The 25,196-nt window shown below is 36.7% G+C and overlaps 2 protein-coding genes across 3 annotated transcripts; one reads left to right on the forward strand and one right to left on the reverse strand.

The window, feature by feature from the left end:
* The first annotated feature begins 957 nt into the window (after positions 1-957).
* LOC128473197 (ileal sodium/bile acid cotransporter-like) lies at positions 958-12,732 on the forward strand. The gene is made up of 6 exons (XM_053455291.1): positions 958-1,525; positions 4,286-4,404; positions 7,905-7,993; positions 8,958-9,133; positions 9,943-10,100; positions 11,958-12,732. The coding sequence occupies exons 1-6, from the start codon at positions 1,146-1,148 to the stop codon at positions 12,062-12,064; spliced, it is 1,029 nt and encodes a 342-aa protein (XP_053311266.1). The 5' UTR covers positions 958-1,145; the 3' UTR covers positions 12,065-12,732.
* A 3,004-nt stretch (positions 12,733-15,736) lies between these two features.
* On the reverse strand, positions 15,737-23,971 carry NEPRO (nucleolus and neural progenitor protein). Of its 2 annotated transcripts, none has more exons than XM_053455287.1 (10): positions 23,896-23,971; positions 23,654-23,750; positions 22,744-22,898; positions 22,021-22,106; positions 20,572-20,703; positions 20,109-20,186; positions 17,424-17,773; positions 17,089-17,150; positions 16,733-16,977; positions 15,737-16,294 (listed from the first exon to the last, which is right to left on the reverse strand). In XM_053455287.1, exons 2-10 carry the CDS (start codon positions 23,736-23,738, stop codon positions 15,901-15,903), a joined length of 1,587 nt encoding a protein of 528 aa, XP_053311262.1. In that variant the 5' UTR covers positions 23,739-23,750; positions 23,896-23,971; the 3' UTR covers positions 15,737-15,900. The 2 variants fall into 2 exon arrangements, with proteins under 2 accessions (XP_053311262.1, XP_053311261.1); XM_053455286.1 differs by having other exon boundaries at positions 23,909-23,967.
* Between the last annotated feature and the right edge of the window lie 1,225 nt (positions 23,972-25,196).

A 25,196-nucleotide genomic window follows, 5' to 3' on the forward strand; every position in this document is an offset into this window, starting at 1 on the left:
CTGCATGTGAAATTGCAAGTATATCACACATAGTGACCCACTAGTGTAGCCCAAGAGAAATAGCCTTTCTGCTCCCCTTGCCAGCCCTCCCCTGAGAGGAATGTTTGACATAACTATCACAATAAGGTGACTGTTCTTTCTAAAGTAAAACATAATACAATAGAAGTAGGAATTCAACCAAGTATCATCAGCAAAATCTTTTAATTAAGTAGCCATCTTCTTGTATAATGAAAACATCTGAATGTCGTATTGTGTTTGTGTCATAAATACTTCAGGTTGTATTGAACTTAGTATAAGTCCGAGGAAAATATTGAAACTTTTCAGATAGAACTAAATTAATTTGGTTAAATAAATTAAAAGCATGACAAGGAAAGAATGATTTTGATTATAACTTGACAACATTGGAGCCCCAACTAACCACATAGTACCATTTATTGGACTGCAGCAAGGTCTGCCCCAAAAGATTGTGATTTTGCGTTTTGTTGTCTCATCAAGGCAGCTGTGTCCTTGAAATTCCTTTTTCCACAGGCAACTGCCTTTTTGTTTGTAGAAAGAGTGGCCCATTTCAGCTAATGACTTTCTACATTCCAGTACTAGACAATACTAACTCAAATCAGATCTGAAAACACAGGAGCTGTGGACTTTAAGATGCCACTAGGGCATTAAAATAGGTTACTATTCAGTTTATTAAACTATAAAAGTTGTGTCTCTTTAAAATATCTTATTTTGCATCTTGAAAAGTTATGGACATAGTACACGTATATTGCGATGTGGAGGCCCAGCCAAGAAAAACATTACATAAACCAAACTAATTTGGGCTTTAAAGTTTACACATAAAATTCTTTTTCACACAACCCAAGAGTAAAGGTCTAATAAATAATTAAGCTAAAAACTAGTAAAATTTAATGCTAAAAATATCTCAAGGATCTTAACACACCTCTGGTCTGTCTTGTTCTTCTTGAGCTGAATCGGTTTGTGGGTACTAACCTCATAAATGTCTCTACTTTTTATTACATTTTGAATGGATAAATACAAGTGATGCTTGAAAGGAACTGTGCGTTGAATTTCATCTTCCAAGCTGGATGGACAGAAGTGCTAACCTTTAGCAAACCTACGCGTATTCGTATTGTCCTGAAAATCCAGCAATGAACGAGAACGATACCATCTGCGTGGAAAATGCCACAATTTGCAATGGCACATCATGCCTGCTCCCTCCTGACAACTTCAACTATATACTTAACCTAGTATTAAGCACCGTGATTACTATCTTGTTGGCGCTGGTCATGTTTTCTTTGGGATGCAGCGTGGAGTTTCAAAAGTTTTGGGGTCATTTTAGACGTCCCTGGGGTATAGTAGTCGGTTTTCTTTGTCAGTTTGGAATAATGCCAATCACAGGCTTTGTGCTATCATTAGTGTTCGACATCTTACCAATTCAAGCTGTAGTAGTCCTTATCATGGGATGCTGTCCAGGAGGGACAGGATCCAACATCTTGGCATTCTGGATTGATGGAGACATGGATTTAAGGTGACCCATCATATTAACAATGTTGTTGATCACCAATGTACTGATAATTTGCATTTCAGTTGTTTTGCTTAAAAAATTCAAAAATATGTTTTGTACATGTTACTGATCATTGATAACATACTAAACAGAGTATCCTACTGGTATTCAACTGTTATATAGCATTTTAAAAAAAATCTTACCAAACTATTTAAATGGGTGAAATGTTTATATTTTATTAACTATGCATGTGACAATTGCTTAGCATATGCTGTTAAAAATCCTATAATAATCGTTAAAATGATCTAATCCTTTGGAATTATATTTTGTTATAATTTCTTGTTAAGTAGCAATATCATAATATAATGTATTAGGTGATACATTCTTATGTTCATTTTTAACAAACATAAAGTAATCCCAAAACATAGCTAGCTGTGGATTATTCACCAACATAAAACCGCATAAAACTCACTATAGCTATATCGGCTGGCTTGTTATATAAATTAATGGGAGGTTCTGATATAGTGAAGATTCTAGCTTAAATAACTGGCGCTAGGCCTTGGTTATATCTGCACAGAACCATCTTTTGTGTTGTAGCATAATTTAGTAAAACTTAAGCTGCATAAATATTTAGGCGCCAGCTCAGTTTTTAGAGCCAGAAAAAAGATGTATCCAAAGGTTATGCTCCAAAAGTATCCTGCCTCCTTGTAAAAGGTTAGATTTATCAAATTTATTACAATTGTGGTCCTCCAGCAATGATTTTGGATAACCTTTTCCAACATCGTCAGCCAAGGCAAAATCATTTCCTTCTTCATATTACCAGTTATAGAATGTGCACTGAGCTTAGACACTGTATAAAATACATATATTTAACCAATATGTCTTCTTATATATCAGTTAAAAAGTTAAGGATTATGTTGGAACAAGCAGAAAGTTTATTATTTATAGGCATTGTTATACTCTCTGTATTGGGAGCATCTTGCATGCACTAGGAGGCTACAAAATAATACGGTAACTCGTCTCCCCATAATGTATCTCATATTACTGCGCTTTTTGATGCATTTGATTTATTGCAATTCTATTTGTGAAGCTGAGATCCAGACATGACCAATATAATACAGATTAGCAGCTGAGTAGCAAGAAACAGTAAAATAACATTACCAAAATAAAAGTGGAACAATAAAACATTCCAAACACTGTGACTGAAGACATAACAATACTATAATAAGCATCAATGCACAGTTCAATCAATTATAAGTGACAGTACACTATGTAACATTAAAATAATAACTGAGTATTATTATATTAATTACACGCAAGCAGTATTAGAAAAAAATCTCATTTGAACCTGGATTCATTGTATTACAATATTAAAAATAACACCGTTAAAAAAGAAAAATTGAAGAATATGATGACATTAAACTGACAGTAATAATAGTTTTACAGCACACTATATGGACCATAACATAATAACAGCAGAATATATTTGAGCAAATATGTACTGATATCACAGTATACTAATGAGTTTACACTAACTGTACTATGGAATGACCATAATGGATTGAGAAATGACATATTAGAGATTAGAAACATATGTATCATTGTATATTGTTAAGGGCATAATTATTTGTATTTCTCTCTTTGTGCTGCATCAGGAAATATACAATATATGTGTGTGTATATGTATATATATCTATATATATATATATATATATATATATATATATATATATATATATATATATATATATATATATATATATATATTATGAGGCAGGGGCAGCTAGTGAGCTAGTGAGCTATCTGTAACTAGGCCACTCATTGGAGACCCCAGTCATGATGTCATTGATTTATGGGGATTCTAGCTATGTATACAATATATATAGTACAAAATTCTTCAAATCAAAAGCGTGATTGTTTACTTACTAACAACAAAAGTTGCTAAGTTGCCTTTATCATGTGTGCTATGTAGTAATGTGTGTCAGCAAAAAAAATAAAAACACTTCTCCACCAAATTATCATAGTTAGGTGCCGCCAGAAGAAGCTTTTATTACACAAGGCGCCATTTTTTATTGTAGTATTGTAATTATTCCAATTAAAGTTCACAAATGTACGTGGCAAAATGCATTTTATAAGTTCAGATCATAAACCTTCATGATAATTTCACACTTTTATAGAAATTCTTCAGCTGAGCAAGCAACAACTATATTCTCTACTCAATAATAAGCATCCTTTCTAAGAATATTTTTTCTTTAATGAACATGGAACAGTTACAATGCTGTATAATGTCTATAATTTTGCTTTTGTTTTATGAACACCTAAAGAGAAGCAGCATTAAAGAAAAATAAACTAAAATGTAATATTTACGTGAGTTATACTTACTTGTTTGTATTATGTTTAGGGGAGGGTTGGGAATTTGAAACCATTGCCTTTTCTTATTATTTGCTTGCAATTCCATGTACGCCCACTAGGGCGTGGCAAAAACCATACATGGCATTTACACAAGGGTTGGATCAATTCTGTGCTTATTTAAAGCATTTTCTTAGCATTTTTCTAAGCGCCCTTTTGTCATATGTGTTTACAGGACTGGATAGTGTACATTAAATGTTCCAAATGCTTTTTACCACTGGATAGTCTGAACGTTTCCAGCCGTCCTCTGATTGTGTTCCATTATTGAAGTTTCATTTTTACCTAGCTATGATATTGGTAGCAACCATAAAAATCTTTTAGTATTATGATATTAAAGTACTGTCCTAACAAAATATATTTCTATTTATTTTGCAGTTTAAGTATGACAACAAGTTCAACATTGTTTGCATTGGGTATGATGCCGCTGTGTCTCTTTATTTACACGAAAAAATGGGTTAACTCAAACTCCATAGTAATTCCCTACGACAGCATTGGTAAGTTTCAATTATGTTTAACTTAATCCATTTTATTAATAACCAAAAATTTGTCTAAAAATTTATAGTCAAAGTAGAATTATATAGGAAAAAAAGTAATGCTAATTTTAGTGAATGAACAAAACACTCTCTTCCATCATTCAAGATCACCAAAGACTTCAGCCTCCGGACCTATCCTTCATAATTTATAACATATACAGTTGGGAAACATGGAGTCTTTAGTACTTTAGTCTTTGGTACTTATCATTGGGTCAACACAGAAAAAGAAGTAGATTCAAATAAGCATCTGTGACCTCAGAGATCTCTGCATATATTTCTTTATTGGTCCGATATAATGTATTACTTTCCATCTGAGATACAAAGAAACCATGTTGCTAAAACCAGCACCAGCACAGCACTATTCATCCTCAATATAGTAAATGACAAGGAAGAGGCGATCCGGAGTATTTTCAATGATTTTTGTTTTATTGCTCCTACTGAATAGTTTTGTTTAAGCTCTTAGACATGTCATAAATTGTTTGAGCTCACAAGTCAAGGTTATATCAATATGATGCAGGCATAGGCACTTCAGAGTAGATGGCATTTAATGAATCACTATATTTTTAAGCCAAATGTTGGTTCCTTTGTATATTCTTTTTCTATTGCATCCCCCCACTCTTTTCTTTCCACCAAGCTCCGTCCTGCAAACCAGTTACCATTTTTGTAGGTCTCCTCTGAACTCTCTCCAATGTGTTAACATCCTTCTGGAAATGGGGTCTCCAGAACTGTGCACAATACTCTAGATGAGGCCTGACCTACAAAAAAAAAGCAGCTTTTCAGTACTTTGTAGCATTATGATTTGCAGCACATGAGTTGCGTGGCTCCTGATTAATCTATATTGATTGACGGTATGAGGATTTGTATGTGTGTGCAATGTCAGGTATACGATATACCTTCAAAAATTGCTATTCAAGTTTGTCTAAACATGACATTGTAGACATTTGGTCCATCTAGCCTCTCCATTCCTTATGCAAAGCATCAATCTTAAACATATTTAAGTTAAGTTCTCTGGAATACTTTTTGTATCATTTCAACGGGTGAGAATGCTTACCACCTTTGCTGGAAGCCTATCCCCTGTACAAACTTTAGTTCCTTTTAAAAATTAGTTCCTTTTAAAAATTAGAAATCATGTTTGCATCACAACTAATAAATATTTTGCCTCAAGCGAACAAAAACCTTCCTATCAGATAACCATGGCTATAAAAGAAAGCAGCATTGTGACTTGTAACATATTCACAGGTTATACTTAACCGCTCTGTCTTTTATATGACACGTTAGAAACTCATTGACTTTAAATGTATAATGTTATACTAGGCTCAGATGAAAATATGCAGTGTAATCAGATAGCCCTGGCGGATTATGCAGGTTGTGATTCTTCTTAGGGCAGTGTGCAATTGACTTTTAAAATGGGAGAAACAAATCAAGTTTTGGTGATAAATTGAATAGATAAAGGTATGTATTATTATAGCTGATTAATGCCATTTGGAGGTTATTGGATGCGGTAAATCAAATGAGGTTGGAACAAGAAGACCCCACAGCATACTGATTACTTTGCTTTGAATGAAAGCACAGATCCCGTTAGTGCAACTCTTTGACTGCAACAATTTATTCGCATAACAGAAGAAAAACAGGAAAAGTGCATCATTTTAAGACACACTAGGCCGACATATACTGAGTGGCAAAAAAACCCACTTAAAATAAACTATTGTTTGTTTCTGCTGAGCTATGGAAAACCAAATAATTAAGACCAGCATAGAGTTGGGGAATTTAGGTAATCAATTGCTACTTATTGCTCAGATTTTTAACAAATAAGCCAATTCTGATAGAAGCCTGGTGATCTGTGATTTCTTAAGGTGTGATTGCCATACCCAGCACCTCCCAGGGTAGGCTACCTGGAGCACTCCCTCTTTTTTGGGAATGACTTCATAAGATGAGGTATTAACTGGCATTGTAGACACACATAAGGGGTACAGCTAGTCCCAAACAGTCCTAATTGTGGTGACTAGGAAGAGATTGGGAAGGATGCAGGTGTGGTTAAACTCTGCTTTACTGACTGGAGAAAGACAGATGTGACCCAAGGAATTGCAGTTTCATCTTCTCTCTTCTATCGGCTGTCCTTGTCTGCATCTCTGCAGACATAACCTGGAACGAATTTTCAACAAAATGGCAGCTCTTTCAGTTACATTCTCTCTCCTAATCCTCCAGTTGGGGTAGAGGACTTTACTGAAAGCATTGCATTTTTGGCGGTTCCCCTTATGGCAAAATAGTGGCGCTTTTGGTGACGTCCTCTGCTCTGATCGGAGGGTTCGAGGAGAGGACGTCACAGGAAGCTCCTTCATTTTGGTGGAAGTGTGCAGAGCCGGCCTTAGGCGTTGTGGCGCCCTGTGCGGACTACTCCTCTGGCGCCCCCCCTCACTACCCCCTCTCTCTGCCCCCCCTCACTACCCCCCCTCTCTGCCCCTTCAAACTACCCGCCCTCTCTGCCCCTTTAAACTATCCCCCCCTCAAACTACCCCTCCCCTCTGCCCCTTCAAACTACCCCCCCCCCTCTGCCCCTTCAAACTACCCCCCCTCTGCCCCTTCAAACTACCCCCCCCCCCACTTACCTTGTTGCCGGAGTCCTGCGGTAAGAGCGGGAGGCATCCGTCTTCTCGCTCTGCCGGCATTTCATGTTGAGCGCCGGTATAGTCCGGCGCTCAACATGAGATGCTGGCACCGCGACGGAGTCACGGAGAGTAAGGGGCGCCGAGCGGTTGCCGAGAACTTCACGAGCAACCGCTCGGCGCCCCTAACCGAGACTTAGATTAAAGCATCGTTTTTTTTTTTTAAACTTTATTTAACATCAATGATGTTAAATAAAGTTTAAAAAAAAAACAAAAAAAAAAACGATGCTTTAATCTAAGTCCCGGTCAGGCGCCCCTGCAACCATGGCACCCTGTGCGGTCGCACAGGTCGCACACCCCTAAGGCCGGCCCTGGTAGTGTGTACCAGGTTATGTCTGCGGATATGCGGATGAAGAGAAAAGATAAAAGAGATGATTTGAAAGAAGATGAAAAACAAGAAGAAGCAGAGGTGGACGACAGAAAAGATAGGGAAACATTTGGAGAATGCAAGAGGGAGAGAGTGAACCAGAATGAGAGTGTAAGGGAGTGAGAGAGAGTGTAAGTGAAAGGGCCCTCAAATTCTGAGATTTTTGCTTTACTTTCGTACACTTCTTGAAGAGTCTGGACTCTTTTTTGTGGCTCTCTACGAAAAAATTCTGTAAATTGGCAATTCGTACAGATCCAAACGCAGAATCAAATGTGTTAGATATCACCAATCCAGGTTGAACATGTTTCAGTGGTGAACAAACAGTGTACATTGTGAGAACATTAACATGTGTGCAGATACATTAGTACATTCGTATAGTTCTGTATAATCTGTCTTAATTTATAAAATGTAATTTTATCTATCTTCTTTAGGAATTTCTTTAGCAACACTTGTCATTCCTGTTGGTATTGGGATGTTTGTTAATTATAAGTGGCCCAGACAGGCAAAGATCATTCTAAAGGTATGGTAACAAAAAAAATCTAATTCTATTTATAATGTATGATTACAAGTATTTAATAAAGAGATAAATACATTTACTGTAGTTAAATATGTATCAATAAAAAAATACCACATTTGACATATTTAGGTAAGTGATGCTTCCCATGAGACTTGCTGGTAAAACTAGTAAGCACTGAGCACCCTAAAATGCATTTATCATGTGTAAGGCTGTTGGGGCAGTAGACTGTAATTAATATTTTCATTTCAAGGTGATCAAATCAAATGTCAGGTATTAGAAGTGGCAGTAGGTACCTATGCTATTTGATCTATTTGATCATAGGATCACCTTCACATAGGGCAAATTTATCATGAGAAAAAAGGAACTGCTAAGACATTTGCAGCTGATGCCATAGAAAACTGTGTTGATGGTTTATTTGGATTGCACAAATTTCTAGTTTCATTTAAGACAAGGAATCAGGGGTGGGAGATGCATAGTTTCTGCTGAATCCTTCCATACATTTTTGAGAAAAAAAAATGTTACATTTTAGTAAAGCACTTATAGGCATTAAAATGAAAAATTACTATTGCAGTATAAACCTGAAAAAAATAGGAAAAAAAGATATAATTCGTTGGGCAAATACAAAGAAACATTCAAATTTACATAAGGTTTCAGGACCACCACGGTCACTATTCCATCTGACATCTCAGGTTCTGAAAGCTTGTGTAACTTTACGTCTTTTTCTGTATTGGCCCAGTGAAGACACCTTTTAAATAGGAATGGCTACATGAGATACAGTTGTTAAATAATGCAACTACAATAAGCCACGTTGCCAACAAAATATTGTCTATTTCTAATTAACCATCTTTGTTTTACCCTAAGAGTTCATGATATAACAGACACCTGTTCCAATTTTGAAAATGTTGATAATAAGTTGACTGATAGCCCCATCATTCCAACGGTCCTGAACTGTCTGTTATCTTTGTAGATTGGCTCTATCACAGGAGGCATTCTCATTGTGACCATTGCTGTCATTGGTGGAGTTCTTTACAAGGGTTCTTGGGCTATTGATCCTAAATTGTGGATTATTGGAACGATATTTCCAGTTGTTGGCTTTGTGGTTGGATTCATTTTGGCTTCCTTATCTAATCTGTCATGGAGCAGGTATGTATAGCTTTCAACTTTAAAGAGTCTAAATATGTCTCGATTCTGGACATCCTTCATAACAGAATCCTTAAACTAAGCTATCATTTTTATTTTTACTTTCTGTAAATACTTATTTTCCTGTAGTTATTTATCATTAATAAATGTATAACTTTCCTGCTTTTGTAGCTGTTGCATTTTAGAATTCTCCTTTATTTTGCCTGCTGATGAGGGTATGCCTGATCTCACACACTTGTACAAAAATTGCAGTGATGCCCGAGGATAAGAATAGTCAACTTAAGTGTAACTAAAGGTTGCCACTGATCCATCTTACGCTCTCCGTGGTGACTAAATTGTCCTAGAAGAGTGTATATGCGGCTTAGAGGATAATCACCGATGACCAAAGTTTTTAAATTCAAATATCCATTTTCTACCACTCCCTAGTGTGACTCTATGGCATTAGTCAACAAGGTAACATACCAATTCTCCCATTCACTGACAAGGTTGGATAATTGAGGGAGGCAGGGGGCACAGCCTTCACTGTTCCCTCACCAAGTTCCCCAGTAGTCATATAATAGAAGCTGCACTCCCACTTGGGCCTTATAACTTGCAAAAATAGTCATCACTGCAAATCAGGCTAAGCTTGAATCCCAAGTTTTAGTGAACTGTGAATAGCTGGATAGTTTCTGACTAAATATGTGAATTGTGAAAAAACTATTTTATATTACAATTCTAATTTTTTTTAAAAAGTTGTTTTTAGAACATGCCACATTTCCCCGATGTCCCCGATCTTTTTAAAGAAAAAGTAACATACTTGTTTGTGTTGATAGATGTCGGACGGTGTCACTGGAAACGGGCATGCAAAACACACAGTTGTGTTCAACCATAGTCCAGCTCTCCTTTCCACCTGACCAACTTGCAAAAGTTTTCACTTTCCCACTAATCTACAGTATTTTTCAAATCCTGATCGCTGTTTTATTTTTAATTGGTAAGTACAAAGAAAAAAGAGGTGTTGGCCCAATGATGTTGGAAAGTTCATATAGACAAATCTGCATTGTGAATTTTGTAATTCAATATCCATTCATGTTCTTCTGCCCCTCCTTAAAAGCAATCTGCCTGAGGCTTTCATAGTGTATTATTATTATTTATTGTTTTATATAGCGCCATCAAATTCCGTAGCGCAGCACAGTGGGTAATGGAACATTCTGTTTTGTACAGCCACCAGATTGCATTCAATTCAGTGCTTGGACTAAAAGTAATTCTCTATGAAGAACATTTGATCCATGGACATGATAGCATTTGCAGCTCTTATCTCCCTCTCCTCAATCAAATATGCTTAGGTAGAGTCCCGGACATCAGTAGACTAATATTATACATAATGTTAAAAGTAAAAATTATATATATGTATGTGTATATATATATATGTATATATATATATATTATGGTAAAGTGTATGGGAAAGTGGTGGATGGGGTGTATATCTCACCTGGTTTTCTCAGCCAGGCACGGTAGCAGACATCCAGGAGGATACATGCTGCTTTAGCAGGGCGTAGTCTGCCAGGGCTCTTTTGTTTAAAGGTACATGGACTGGATTACTTGGATAAGTGGGAGCGCTCCAGTCCACACCCCAAGTCCACTACGGGTTTTCTTTGCTCCCAGGAGTCCTCAGGTGAGGCTTCCTATGCTCATTACTGGGGAGAAAGCCTTAAAAAGAGAGGGCTGTTAGGTTTGCAGTGTGTAGGAGAGACAAGGAGCAGCTACAGCCAGCGCTGCAGCCCACCAGGTATGAAGCTTTACATATGGACAACCTGTTACTTTGCTTTGTGCCAGACCTTAGGCCTGTAGTGGGATAGTGAGGTATCCTGATGTTTAGTTAGAGCCGGACAGTCTTAGAGTTTGTTTTTGTTTGCAAGGTTTTATGTGCCTACATCATTTAAATAAACACTTGACTCTTGACTTTTGAAACCTGCTGCCGGTTTGAATACTGTCATTGCCGCCCCATGTGTGAGCTGTTCCCTACAATATATATATATATACACACACACAACACGTTTAAAGCGAGTATACTATGGTATTGTTTTAATAAATAAAGTTCACAAAATGTACTGCCGACAGAAGCATATTATGTATTTTGAGTCAATTACGTAAATCATGATTTATGAATTTTTTTGACTGGTACAAGTTTAGTTTCAAGCTACCAAATACAAAACCATTTCCACTGTATAGCTGTAACCTGATTGTAACACGTAATTATCTGAAAAAAGTGGTAATTCAAAAGGACTCCATTTATTGATCTCAACTGGAGGCCTGATATTTAGTTTTTTAACCCCTTAAGGACAATGGGCGGTCCCTAAACCCATTGAAAACAATGCATTTTGAGACGGAACATGTACGGGCTTTGTCATTAAGGGGTTAAACTGGAATGAGAAAATGTGCTTTAAGGATGCCTGACATTGTGACATAGAGTAATGGACTTGTGAATTTGATGTCAAAATAATCACAAATAGCTGGTTCCATGGCCTAGCCTGTAATGGGAAAAATTGAAATCAGTAATAAGGATCATTAGACCAAATTCAGTAAATTGCTGAACAGCTATTTGGGCAATTTTATGCTGCATTTTCCCATTAAGATCAAAAGAGAGTTTTGCCTAAAAAATGTAATTCAGTTCATTATTTTCATCCTAAATATAACAATCTATTATTACTTATATTGAGCCAGGGCAACAATTAAAGGAAACATCATAAAACAAAACACAGAGACATACTTTGAATCCGTGACCTAACGTCAAAACAATTTAAAGAATTTGTTTTATTTTTAATTACATATATTTTTTTTTTTCTTGCAGCCTACCGAATTTATAAAAGGCTTTGTAAGAATAAAGAAGAAAGCCAAGAAGAATCCCCCTATGCGGTAACAAATGGTGGATTCCAACTTGACTCGAAAACAAACTGATACTTGACAGATAGACACTAGAGAAGAATATGAGGTCATAACGTATACATGGAGGAGTTGTGTATGTTGCAATATCAAATGTATACTATAGGATCTGTATATATAAATATATGTACCTAAATACACACATATATATGTAAATACTAATATTGGATATACATATTTTACATTTATAAGACTGAACGTATATAGTCTAAAAAAAAGTGTTTATAGATATTTTTGTAGCTAGAATATCATAAAAAAGGCAACAGGAAAAATAATAGTTTCTGAAATGTAAGGTTGGGTCAGGTTCTCCATATTATATGTCCCCACCTTCATGTTAAACTGGCACTCTGACCATTAATGGGTGGAAGAAGCAGAGCTCTAAATAACCCATATGTCCACTTGTTTGTTTCCCATGGTCACCCCGTGACACTTGTACTCTAGGGCAGTGGTCTCCAAGGGACACTAACTGGGCAAGATATAGTAATTGCCGCATTTTGTTCCAATGAGGAGATTAAAAAACTGGGCTGCTGGTTTGCCTTGAGGACCAGGTTAAGAACCACTGTGGGTACCATGCCTTATTTAACGTATTCATAAGCACTGACCAGAGGGGTGTCTTGATACACAACAGGATGTCTGATTTAGTCTGACTTGCAGACATGTATGTATCATTTCTTGTTGACCACATAGTTCCTAAATCACTAAAATGCAGCCCCCCCCCATGGAATAAATACATTAAAATTAAATTTGAATTAACAAATCTTTAATACAACACAAGGATAGATGCATAGGCTTGGACACAGCCTAGACCTAGAGTTGGTGAGAGTGCACCTGCCAAATGACAGAACAAGACCTAACATATAGAAAAGCACCTCATTACCTTGCCAATTCTCCTTAACTGTAAAATTATAGTTTCTCAACACAAAGCAAGCATCTCCTCCCCTCTGCTTAACAATATTGAAAGTTTATCCCATAACAGAGGCATTAGGCTATACCTCGTCATGTGAGAGTATAAAAATCTGCAATGTCGGGAAGACTTGAGGAACCATATATAGAGCCATTTCCTTGTGAAACGCGAAGGCACACAATGATGTGCCATAATTGTACTGGCTGAACGAATATTATTGAGTTAGTGAAAGGACAACACATACTACAGCAGTGAAAGAGTTAATAAGCAGACTCTAGCTTTTTTGCATTTTTACTATGTACACAAATTGTAAATATTTGTATTAACATTAGTTATGATGGTTTGAATATATTATATAGTTTCCAATATATTAAATTCAATAAAATATTTTACAAAACCCGTTGCCTGCATGTTATTCTGCTGCTGCTACACAAAATTGTGTCCAGGTACTTCTTTACACAAAAGATTATTGCCTTATGCTTACAAAAAAAGGCTTTGTGAGAAGGCCATCAATTGGGATGGTCTTGATGAGAAGAAAATACAGAAAATAGGTGGATCTTACTCAAACGTGTAGCACAAATTGGGAGCGCCTTCCACAGTAGCCCTAAATATGACACACTGGGTATAATGATAAATGCGACCATACGCAACTCATAGGTGCACTATAGCAATCACATATTCACTCATCCTTGAGCATATAGCTTGTTGATCACTCTCTATGGCTATCAGATCTAAATACCTCAACTGTCGCTAGCAAAGAACAAACCACGTTATTTTGAACGTGTTGTACGCAAGTACACTTTACCCTTTTTATCATGTTAAAAAATAAATGATTATATATTCTAGTGAGAACAAAAGAAAAAAAAAAAGTCAACTGTTTTGGCTTTATTTGTAAAGATGCATCGTTCTTTTAAATTAGAAAGGTCAATTAAGCTACTTATTATGTAATACAATATTCTGGCTTGAAGGGGGCTATTCGTGAACTTAAAAGAAAAGATGTTTCATTCAAACAAGGCAGTGAGGAAGCCTAGTAAACCTTTGTATTACGTCCATGTACAATCTACTTACCTTTTCCCTGCTTTTGTTACCTGGTATCCCACCATCTCATCATTTTTCATACTTGACATCACATTACTCAGATATACCGATTGTGTTACGACATTTTTCATTGTTTTTTTAAAAACATTACCTGCAGTCATAAATCCAGTAATTCAATGAATTGTCTGATAAATGGCCAATCTATAGGTTGCTTGGATAACTTGTGATGGAGAAATCAGTAGAGTGTGGGAAAATTCCTGATTTAAGATTTGTTATATCTTCCTTATGAGACAATAACACAAATATTCCTCATCTGTAACTTTTGTTTTTATAGCATAGATCATTGGTTTTAAGGTATTTTATTTGGTGGAGGAGGGTTAATGGTATGGGGCTGTTTTTCAGGGGTTAGGCTAGGCCCTTACTTCCAGTAAAGGGAAAATGTAACGCTTTATTATTCCAAGACATTTAAGATAATACTATGCTCCCAACTATGTGAGAACTGTTCGGGGAAGGCCCTTATCTATTATATCATGACTGCTCCCCAGTGAACAAAGCAAGGTCCATAAAGAAATGGTTGGATGAGTTTGGTGTGGAAGAACTTGACTGGCCGCACACTACCATGACCTCAACCCTATCAAAGCGCCTTTGGGATGAACTGGAGCAGAGATTTTGAGCCAGGCCTTCTCATCCAACATCACTGCCTGACCTCAGAAATGCTCCACTGGATAAATGGGTAAAAATTCCCACAGAATCACTCTAAAATCTTGTGGAAAGCCTTCCCAGAAAAGTGAAAGCTGTTAAAGCTGCAAAAGGAGGCTCCACTACATACTAATGTCTATGTAGTTAGAACACAATGTAAAAGTCCCTGTTGGTATAATGGCCAGGTATCCTAATACTTATGTCCATATAGTGTTATGTCTATATGGACATGCACACGTCACTTTTTTATACTTTATGGGCTCCCGCATTTGCACATATCTGCTATTTTACAGTTTTATCCAACATCTCTGACACTGTTATGGGTAATGCATCAATATATGTCCAAAAACAATTACCTGGCTATTTCTTAGCTAGGTAGATGTATATCATCTGGCCCTGGGGTTTTCACTCTGTTTTAATTAGTATTTTTGTCACATTGTCCTGTGCCAGTTAATCACTTTTGCTGCAACATGTAACATTTTGTTTGCAAACCTTCAGACCTTTCTTTCTTGGTATACAAAAAAAAGCACACATTTTTAAACTTCTACTTTCTCCTGAACTTTAATAACAAACTAACAATATTCAGGTTGCAACGGATCAATCCTTCTCTAATGTTTGATCTCATATACATTTAAAAAATAAAAAAGGAGTGTGCTGTCAATTGGCTTCTTTTTTATTTTCTACCTGTGTTTTTGCACTTTGCTTCTATGTTACGTACCATGCTGCTGCTGCTGCTGCATTTCAAGCAATAATCCAAACTAAGTGCTTTAACACTTTTAAAGGGATCTCCTAAGGATGTAAGAAATATGTACTATTTGTCCCAAATGTAATTTTGTTTCACATAGGTATGCAAGTAGGCTAGTTCTAAGTAGATGGAAGCCTCTTTGAGACACCTGGTTGAGTTTCTCGTGAGACAGAAAGGTATAAATAATTAGCTGCAAAATGTGACAAATGCAAACTGTGTATTGTTTTTTTGAAACAATACTATCACTGCCCCGAATTTTTGCCTAAAAAAAAAAAAAGGTATGAAAAACTGTGGTTGGTAATTAAAATTTAGGAGTTTATTTTTAAACACTTGTATCTGAATTTCAAACCAAAATGATGATAAACCTTACTAAACAAAAAAAAACGCATCATGGTAAAATCTAGTATTGAACAATATGTATTTAAACAGAAAAAATATTGTTGCATGATATAAACAAATACTGCATTAGACTCCAATAGATGAAAATATATCATCTATATCATCCATGTGGTTGCAGTCTTTCATTTTTCCATCTGCACTTTGATTGCTGGCATCTGGCACACAAGGTGTTAAGCCAACATTTGTGACTGCTGATGACATCCCCTGATCACCATGACCCAGATCTAAACACAACACAGGCTTTTCCAAATAAGTCCTTTCAGTTTTGGGCTGTGAATAAATAATGTGACCTCTCCGAGAGTTCGCAGATTTGCAGCTCCTTGAGCGAGTGACCTTTGGTTTCCAAGCGTTTTGAAAGCGCTGAGTTTTCAAACGAGGGCAGCGATGATTTGCTTTTAGAGTCCCTTGCTGCAAGCGGTGACAGATGGACTTTTTCATATGATGTAGTTTATTTTGTAAGCTAAATGAAATGGAGGAAAGTATCAAACAAACCACTCAAAAAAAAAAATGTCCACAAGATAAAATTAGAAAAAAATGATTTAAATAAAATCATATACATCATGCTAAATAGATAATATTTGTCCTGAGTTTAGAAATAACTTATGTTTTTCACGATTTGTTTTTCTTATTTTTGTAAGAAAAAAAAAAAAAATACAAAACCAAAAACTTTCTTGCCCCTAATGTGTTTCTAGCATATGTGGCATGAGGTGTTTGGGAATCTATTTTTACATTTTCTTTTTTGGAACTGGATGGCCTTCCTGATTAAGGTCAGTTCAAAATCCAGAGTTATTGTGGAAGGCTTTAGTTACTATATTGTACATAATAGCTCCATAGCTTTTTTTTATAAACATCACCTCTCTTTGAACACGAGTCTTGTAACCAATATCCACACACCCACCTGTACCCTTGGGCTTCTATATGCTTCAGTCTTTTGCTTTTCAGATATTTATTTCTGAAGAACATGGCCGCTGCTGTTAGACGTCTCCTTTTGCACCATGTTGCTGCAAGTTGAAGCTGCTCACACAGGTCCTGGAAACACTCTGCTTTTTGAACTTTAGGCACAAGAGGTTTTAAACACCTGGCTTTGTGTCTACGGTGTGGCAGCACATCCAGCACTTCATCGCCAGGTTTGGAAAGGGATACCTGTGTTGCAAAGACGACGTTAATAAAAAAACAGCAAACTAAAGCAGCAGTGCACTTTCCTAACTATGGTAAACTAACTTTCCATAAATGTGTTTCTCAATTATAGCTTACTTGTGATATGTTGTATTTCAGAGGTTGAAGCAACGTTTTGACATCAAATGTTCCTACCTTTTCTATAAATGGAGAAACAAAAATGTTAAAAAAAAAAAATAAAAAAATAAAAAAAATAAAAAGATCACAACAGGAAAGCACAATAGAGTACAGAATACAAATCAAGTACACTTACATATTTTTCTGAACATATATTCTGCCTGCTAACTCATTATCTCACACAAACTTCTATTGTACACAGTCAATCCATGACCTTGCCCTTTCGTTTGTCAGCTACTCACATAAAGTGTTCGCCAACCAAATCTGCATTACTATCTGCACACTGATCAGTTTACCTGCATTAAATGTACGAGATTTTACTGGTCTCCCCAGATCAGTAACACTTTTTCTTGTTTCAGGCATTTCCACTATCGCTGGTTCCATCAGCTCGCTTGCGTTTGCCTCAGACTCGTGAGACTGAAACATCGGATTTAACATTTTTGGCAGCTTTTTCTTGGAAAATAATTTGGGCAGTTTTCTCTTGGATACTTTGCTATACAAGGGTCCAAGATAATCTTCCATCTTGGCAGGGAAGGTAAAGTCTTTTATGTAGGGCATGTTCTGAAAATTGGATATCTCTTGTTGCAGTGGAAACTGTGCATCATATAAAAAGATTAAGTTTTTTAGGATGCCCATATAAATAACCCTAGAAGAAAAATGATGAAGTAATTAAAGCAGGTGCAAAATACATATCAATATCCAATAACCTCTTCCTTAAGCACAGTTATTACCAGAAAGAAAGCTTGTTTAGTGGTTGAAGTGGTGGCATTTGGACAAAACTTTGATGACCACTGTTAGATTAAATTATTTGAAACATGTAGGTTCATATAGCGATACTACCAAGTCTCTTTATGTATATCTGAGGCATTTTACAGTTTCGGCTGAGAGGTTCAACACACACACATATATATATATATATATATATATTAGGGCTGCAACTAACGATTATTTTCATAATCGATCAGTTGGCCGATTAATCGGATAAAAAAAATGAATGTAAATTTTTCATTTATTTAAAATAATTTAATAAACAAATGATGTTAAATACAAACAGCAGAATAAAAAAAAACGTATATAAAATGCATTTCTTGTCTTTATTTCCCAACCAGCCCCCCAATTTATGCACATTTGGGCCCAGGCTTGCCATGATGCCTCCCTGACATGCCACGCTGCCTCCCACATATGCCACTCCACGCTGCCTCCCACATATGCCACTCCACCCCCACATATGCCACTGTGCCTGATACGCCTTATACCCCCTGATACACCACTCCATCCTCCCCAGACATGCCACACTGCCTCCCAGACATGCCACGCTGCCCATATATGCCACTCCACTCTACCCCCAGATATGCCACTGTGGCCCCAGATATGCCTTATACACCCTGATACACCACTCCGTCCTCCCCAGACATGCCACACTGCCCTCCCCACATATGCCTTATATAATGTATAGCCTTATACCCCCAGATATGTCACTCTGTCCTTCCCACATATGCCCGATATCTCATAGTCCCCTCATAGAGTCACAGACCCGTTCGCATCACACTGACACCATGCTTTTATAAATAAGTACTGGGTTAATCTTCACTGCCCCCAGGATTTAGATTCCCCTTAGTCTGCCCCCCCTTTACCTCTAACTGCACCTTAAGTTAACTTTATTAAATTAATCAAATTAACCCTCAGTCATCATCATTAAATTAACCCTAAACACCCTATTAACCATAACTACCCTTAAATTAACTCTAAATACCCCATCAAAACAACTACCCTAAATTAACCCTAACTGCCCCTAAAGTAACCCTAAACACCCCATTAACCACAGCATCCCCTAAATTAACCCTAAAGACCCTGTCAACCACAACAGCCCCTAAATTAACCCTAAACACACCATTAACCACAACTGCCTCAAATTAACCCCAAACACCCCATTAACCACAGCTGCTCCTAAATTAACCCTAAACACCCTATTAACCATAACTGCCCCTAAACACCCCATTAACCATAGCTGCCCTTAAACACCCCATTAACCATAGCTGCCCCTAAACACCCCCATTAACCATAACTGCCCCTAAATTAACCCTAAACACCCCATTAACCATAACTGCCCCTAAATTAACCCCCACCTCCCCTAACTTTCAGCAGCCCAAATATTAATGTTATACTTACAGTTAGATGAGTGTCACAGCCATGTGGTTCTGGCCTTCTGGGAGAAGGAAGGGGGCGGGGCCAGTTGTCACAGTGATTACAGGGAGGGACTGGTAAGTAGGAGCTGCTGCTGTGAGTCAGACTAAACGGATTATACAATGAGGGGTATTTTTCAGAGCGTTTGCTCTGAAAAAACCCTCATTTTATAATCGATAATAATCGATTCAACTAATCGATAATGAAATTCGTTGGCAACGAATTTCATTATCGATTTTATCGATTAGTTGTTGCAGCCCTAATATATATATACACACACACACACACACACAGCCTTTTGAGACTGACTTAAACTTAAGTATCTAAGGTTGTGTTGACGTTCATGTATGGCTAGCTAAACTCTTCAAAAGTATCACATGAAAACCATCAAAAACCCAATTAACCCTGGGATACCAGGGGTAATACACTACCTTGCAAAGTTAGTTTCATAATGACTTCTATTTATGCCATTATCATCCTCCACACCAGAAAACATATCAAACTAATATTTCTAATGCAAAACAAATATAACATGGATGAGCAAGTGTGCATATAACTTGAGCCTGGGTCCAGCAAAGGGTCAAATGTATATGGGGTGAGGTGGTCCTGCAGAATAGCATCATGTATTTACAAGGATATACCATGTTTAAAAAGGGACCTCTTATCTATCGTATTCATTAAACCCTATAGGATGCCTCCTTCGATATTTACAGTGCCTTATTTAATTTAATTTTTATAATACCAGATATAGCAATGGAGTTTAACAGAAATAATGTTAACAATCAGTTTATACTAACCACAACCGGCTCAGCAATCCAACAAGTACTACATTTAGAACCATAAATTCCTCAAGGTAAAGATGCTGTAGAGATAAACTACAGGCTATGTTAAGGTTAACACAGTAGCATTCACAAGAGCCGTTAAATTAAACAGAACAAAAAAATCTAGAAAATCAGCTGTACACCAATTTTTAAATCGCTTCTCACTACAGATAACCATAGAAATACTTTAACTTCCTGCATGTTGTTAAAAGAATACAGCACAATGTGATGGGTGTAGGGATTACCACCAAGGGAGGGAAATACAGTATACGGTATTCTGAACTATTGGTATGTTTCAGTAATAGAGATGGAAACAAACGCAAGACACAGCAATAGTCAACCTTAAAATACTGACTGCTACACAGAGAAGTAATTTAGCTAAGGGGGTCTAGATTTAGCACGGCCAGACTGTTCCTGAATTTGCAAACACAAAGGATACTGGAAGGCCTTACAGCAGCAGTCCATGAGTCGCAGTAGTAACTTGCAGGCACCCAAGATCTTCACAGACACTACCTCAATAATGGGTTGACTGGGCACCAAGCAACTCTGTGTCATCTGCGATCCATTCTTCCTGGGTGTGCAAAACATGAAAATAAGCATAATATTACAAAGAACATGCTTTTTTAAAATGTTATAATATTGCACAATAGAGACAATATTTGATGTGCTCTATGAGACCCGCAAACATGCTAATACGCAACTGTATATTTCTATAACATAACTTACCAATTTAGGTTTATTTTACACTTACAGAGGATGCCTAAACCAGAGAAATAATCATGCAGATCCTGAGAAAAGCAAGTTAAAAAATCCTTCCCTATGGTGTGCATAGGGTGGTTTTCAATAACTGGTTGCTTATTCTTATCTTTAAGCATCACCACATAGGTTTATTCACTGTATAGGTGAGAAACTTAGAGAACGGACCGCCAACGTAATATTTTTCAGAAAGGTGCTACACCAGGAAGGCTGCAGGACCTTAGGGAGATTAATGTATGGCAGCGAAAGTGGTATAGGAAGGAGGGATTTGGACTTTTAGAGAACAGGGTACACTTTGTAGTCGGCTACCTACTCTATAGGTGATGGGCTGCGGTAGTGGGGAAGAAAGATGTTATAGAAGATTTTTAAAAAGTGTGTGTGGGGGGGGTAGCATTAAAGGTGTAACTAGGGCCTCTTAGCTTCAGGAATGATGGGACCTGTACAATTACAGAAATAGTAGCTCCAGAGTGATGTTTGCAAATAGCCAAAGTCTAGGAAATAAGACAAACATTGTAACATTAGAAACAAGTGATAATGTGGATTTATCTGCGGGGACTGAGACTTGGCACAAGGATAATATTTTATTTTATATATTAGACAACCCCCCCCCCCAAGAAACACAGAGGAGCTTGACCATCTGTGAGTTGAAATTATTAAGATGTCAATAAAAGGTGGTGCATTGAACCACATTAAAACTAAGCTTTTTCGAATTTAGAAAGGCTGTTTTTTTATATAATATAATATGTAGGCAAGTCTTTGCCAGTCTGGACACCATTAGACAGACTGCAGAACATTGCATTACACTTGTTAGCAAGGCTAAGGGATTGTAAAATGTAGAATTTGGGAAAAGTGAGATCTGTTTTACAAAGTTTATACTTATGAGGAAGAGGTTGTACTAAGCAAAGCTTGACATACACATTTACAGTGTTCTGTAAATTAAATGTTTTCTGTTAGACTCACACTAGATTTTGCACCATGCATTCTAGAAGATACAACTTAACACGCATGAATAAACTGCTCTAAGTCTGTCCCGTAATGAAGAGAAGGACGTATTTCGGAAAGGCGCCAGGACTGACTCAGCCATTTGACGCATCCACCGTATTTCCGTATGAATGGAAAAGCTTGCTCTTACCCAATATACTTTGGACACAGCTCTATCATCTCCTCGATTGAACGCTCTAAGCCCATAGTTTCTAAACGCTTTATGCACTGACCAACCTAAGTTTCAAAAAAGAGACACGTTACACAAATGAACATGCATTAAAATACAAAATCATAAGTAAGTTTTCCACCCCTGTTCCATAATAATAATTTAAAAAAAACATTGCGCACAGGTTAAGTAAATCAGAATATTTGATATAGTTCAGTGTGTTAATAACAGAGAATAACATCATAACAGAATATTTACGCATCTAATCAGATAAGCCAGATTTTTCTTTTTACATTTTGGTAAAGGCAAATATGAGATGTACATTATTACAGGTATATCAAAAATATTCCCTTAACCGTACCATAAGGCAAAAGTGTTAAAACCTCTCATTTGCAAGCACATAAATGTGTCAGTCACAACATTTAAAAAAATAACACCTTGAGGCTGCGCAGTAAAATTAGAGATGGCATGATTTTCAATTCACACAATTATCTATTATTTTTATTATTATCTTTTATTTATATAGCGCCAACAGTTTACGCAGAGCTTAATACAGTACATAAATTTAAGGGATATGACAAGACAAGAATTAACAGACTAAGACAAATTGATACATTCGGTGGAGAGAGCCCTGCTCACAAGTTTACAATCTATGAAAGGATAAAAAAATGAATCGTCACAAATAAGTCATACAAACATGTGTACCTGTTTTAAGGCCAAGTATGGTTTATGAAGGCACAGTCTGTGGTGATATATATACAATAGCGAATGCAAGGTAGCTATCTCCGTCTTCAGGGCACAACTCCTCAATGATGTTTGGACAGCAATAGATCTTTTAATAACTTCCTTAATGTGATTTTCTGAACAAAATCAAAAATAGATCAGCCAATCATTTCAATGCAGTTTAAAAAACATACTAGCCAAAATTTAACACTGATTGAACTATGTTTTGGACGCTGTCTAACAAGTAAATCAGGAGAAAAAAAACGTCATGATGAATATATGCTACATTAGAAATAATAACATTTGATATTCAAAAAAAATTATTGTCATGTATATTGCGTTAATGCATTTCGTAAAGTTTGTCATTGTAACCATTATAATAAAAATGGCAACAAGAGACAATGAGGTCAGGGATAACTCTAATATTACATAATCTGCTCAAACGAACAGCCAGGTAGCAAGTGATTCTGCTGCAGGGTTTAAAAGAAATCTTATCACTACAGCAACTAAGGCTGCAACAGCAGTCATCTGGTTGCTATGGTAACAGTAATATGTCAATTTTTCTTTTTTTATAACTTTTTTTTTAACCATAAACCTTAATGTCCGTATAATATATCAAACCTGCTGCTGATGTATGTTTTAACTTTGCTTTGAAATAGGGGTGTCTGGCAATAATGGGGTTCAGCATGGAAGTGCGGGAGTAAATCTTTATATCCAACAGCCTACAAAGACAGTAAATCAGCTACTACTGAGCCTTAACAAAAATAATACCATTACTACATTAAAACGAGCGGTCACGGCGCAATTTGATGCTCGACCACGTGTCCCAAATCTACAACATTCAAATGCGAATTTAATCCGTTTAAAAAAAAAACTCGTGACGGGAACACACCTGTGTCATTTCCCACGGGCACAGTCACCAAAGACTGAATTGCTGGGCGAGGGATGTGCAGCCGGTTCCAAGGTTCAGGCGCCATGCCGAGTCGTACCTGTAAGGATACACAGTTATGTGTTTTTTTTGTTTGTTTTTTTTTTTTTTTTTTTAGCAACAGCCAATAGTAAGCAGAATACCCGCCGCACGCATATATGCATCAATTCACGTATTAATGTATCAACTAAAAGCTATATGCTAACCACGTGCACACACCCGGAACTCGATTTCACGTCGCAAATCCCTTACCCTTCGACCCAAACAAACATCCAATAGGACGCTACGTCGCAGTAAACCAATGAGAAAAAGTATTCAAACAGCGGCTATGAAGAAAAGTTTCAACCAATGAGACGCGAAAGCAATTGTGCCGCCTCTAGCACAAAGTAAAACTTTATTTAAAATATGCAAATCCACATGTACATGACGAGACTCATTTTGCGTGAATTATGCAACGGCGAAAGAATTGACCATATTATTTATCAATAGTAGTAGCAATAGCGCTGATCAGTATATTTTTTGAAGACATAAATTATACACACACACATATACTTTTTAATTCTTACCATAGGTTTGTCGATGCATAGCCTAATGTTTGCATTAATTCATCCTTCTTTTGGCTTGCATAGAAAGCGGAACTGTCACTATCACTTCTTTTTTTTTTTATATATATTTATATATAACTAAACACATTCATTAGGACTACCTACAGAAGTGGGAAAGATGAATACATTGAGGGATTTAACCTCTTAAGAACCAGGCTGTTTTTTTTAAATATTTTTTGTACCCTTTGTGACCAAGGCTGGTAATGTAATGTTTAGCGGTAATTTTCTCCTCTCCTATTTAGTGTACCCACACATGTTTTTTCAGGACAAGGGCTTTCATCAGATACCATTTTTTGGATCATATCTAATTTCCTATAAAATAATAAAATATGGTGAAAAATTTAAAAAAAACACTTTTTTTCTCACTTTTATTTGAAAAATCTTTTACTCATCTACAAAACCTCATGAAAAATCCTGCTAAATAGATTTCTACTACCGGATTTGCTCAATTATAAGATGACCCTGAGTATAAGAAGACCCCCCAAAATTTGAATATTAGGGGAAAAAAAAAAGAAAAAGCCTGAAAATAAGACTACCCTATAGAAAAAAAAAAGTTTCACTAATAAATATTCACGTTTCTTTTTTTTACATTTAATAACTATTATTGAGAAAAATACATTTTTTGTTTTTGTTTCCTGTTATTTGCCAACCTGCCCTCCAGTTATGCACATATGCCCCATACCCTCTATATGCCACTCTGCCCCTCCCAGATATGCCTTATACCCCCTATATGCCACTCTGCCCCCCAAATACACCTTATACGCCCTATATGCCACTCTGCCCCCCAGAAATGCCTTTTACCCTCCTACATGCCACTTTTCCCCTCAGACTCGTCCCCTGTGCTTCAGACTCCCTGGTGTCTAGCGGGGGCAGCTGGGGGACATCAGCACAATGCACGTAGA

This window comes from Spea bombifrons, chromosome 2 (genome assembly GCF_027358695.1).
Source record: "Spea bombifrons isolate aSpeBom1 chromosome 2, aSpeBom1.2.pri, whole genome shotgun sequence".
NCBI lineage: Eukaryota > Metazoa > Chordata > Amphibia > Anura > Pelobatidae > Spea > Spea bombifrons.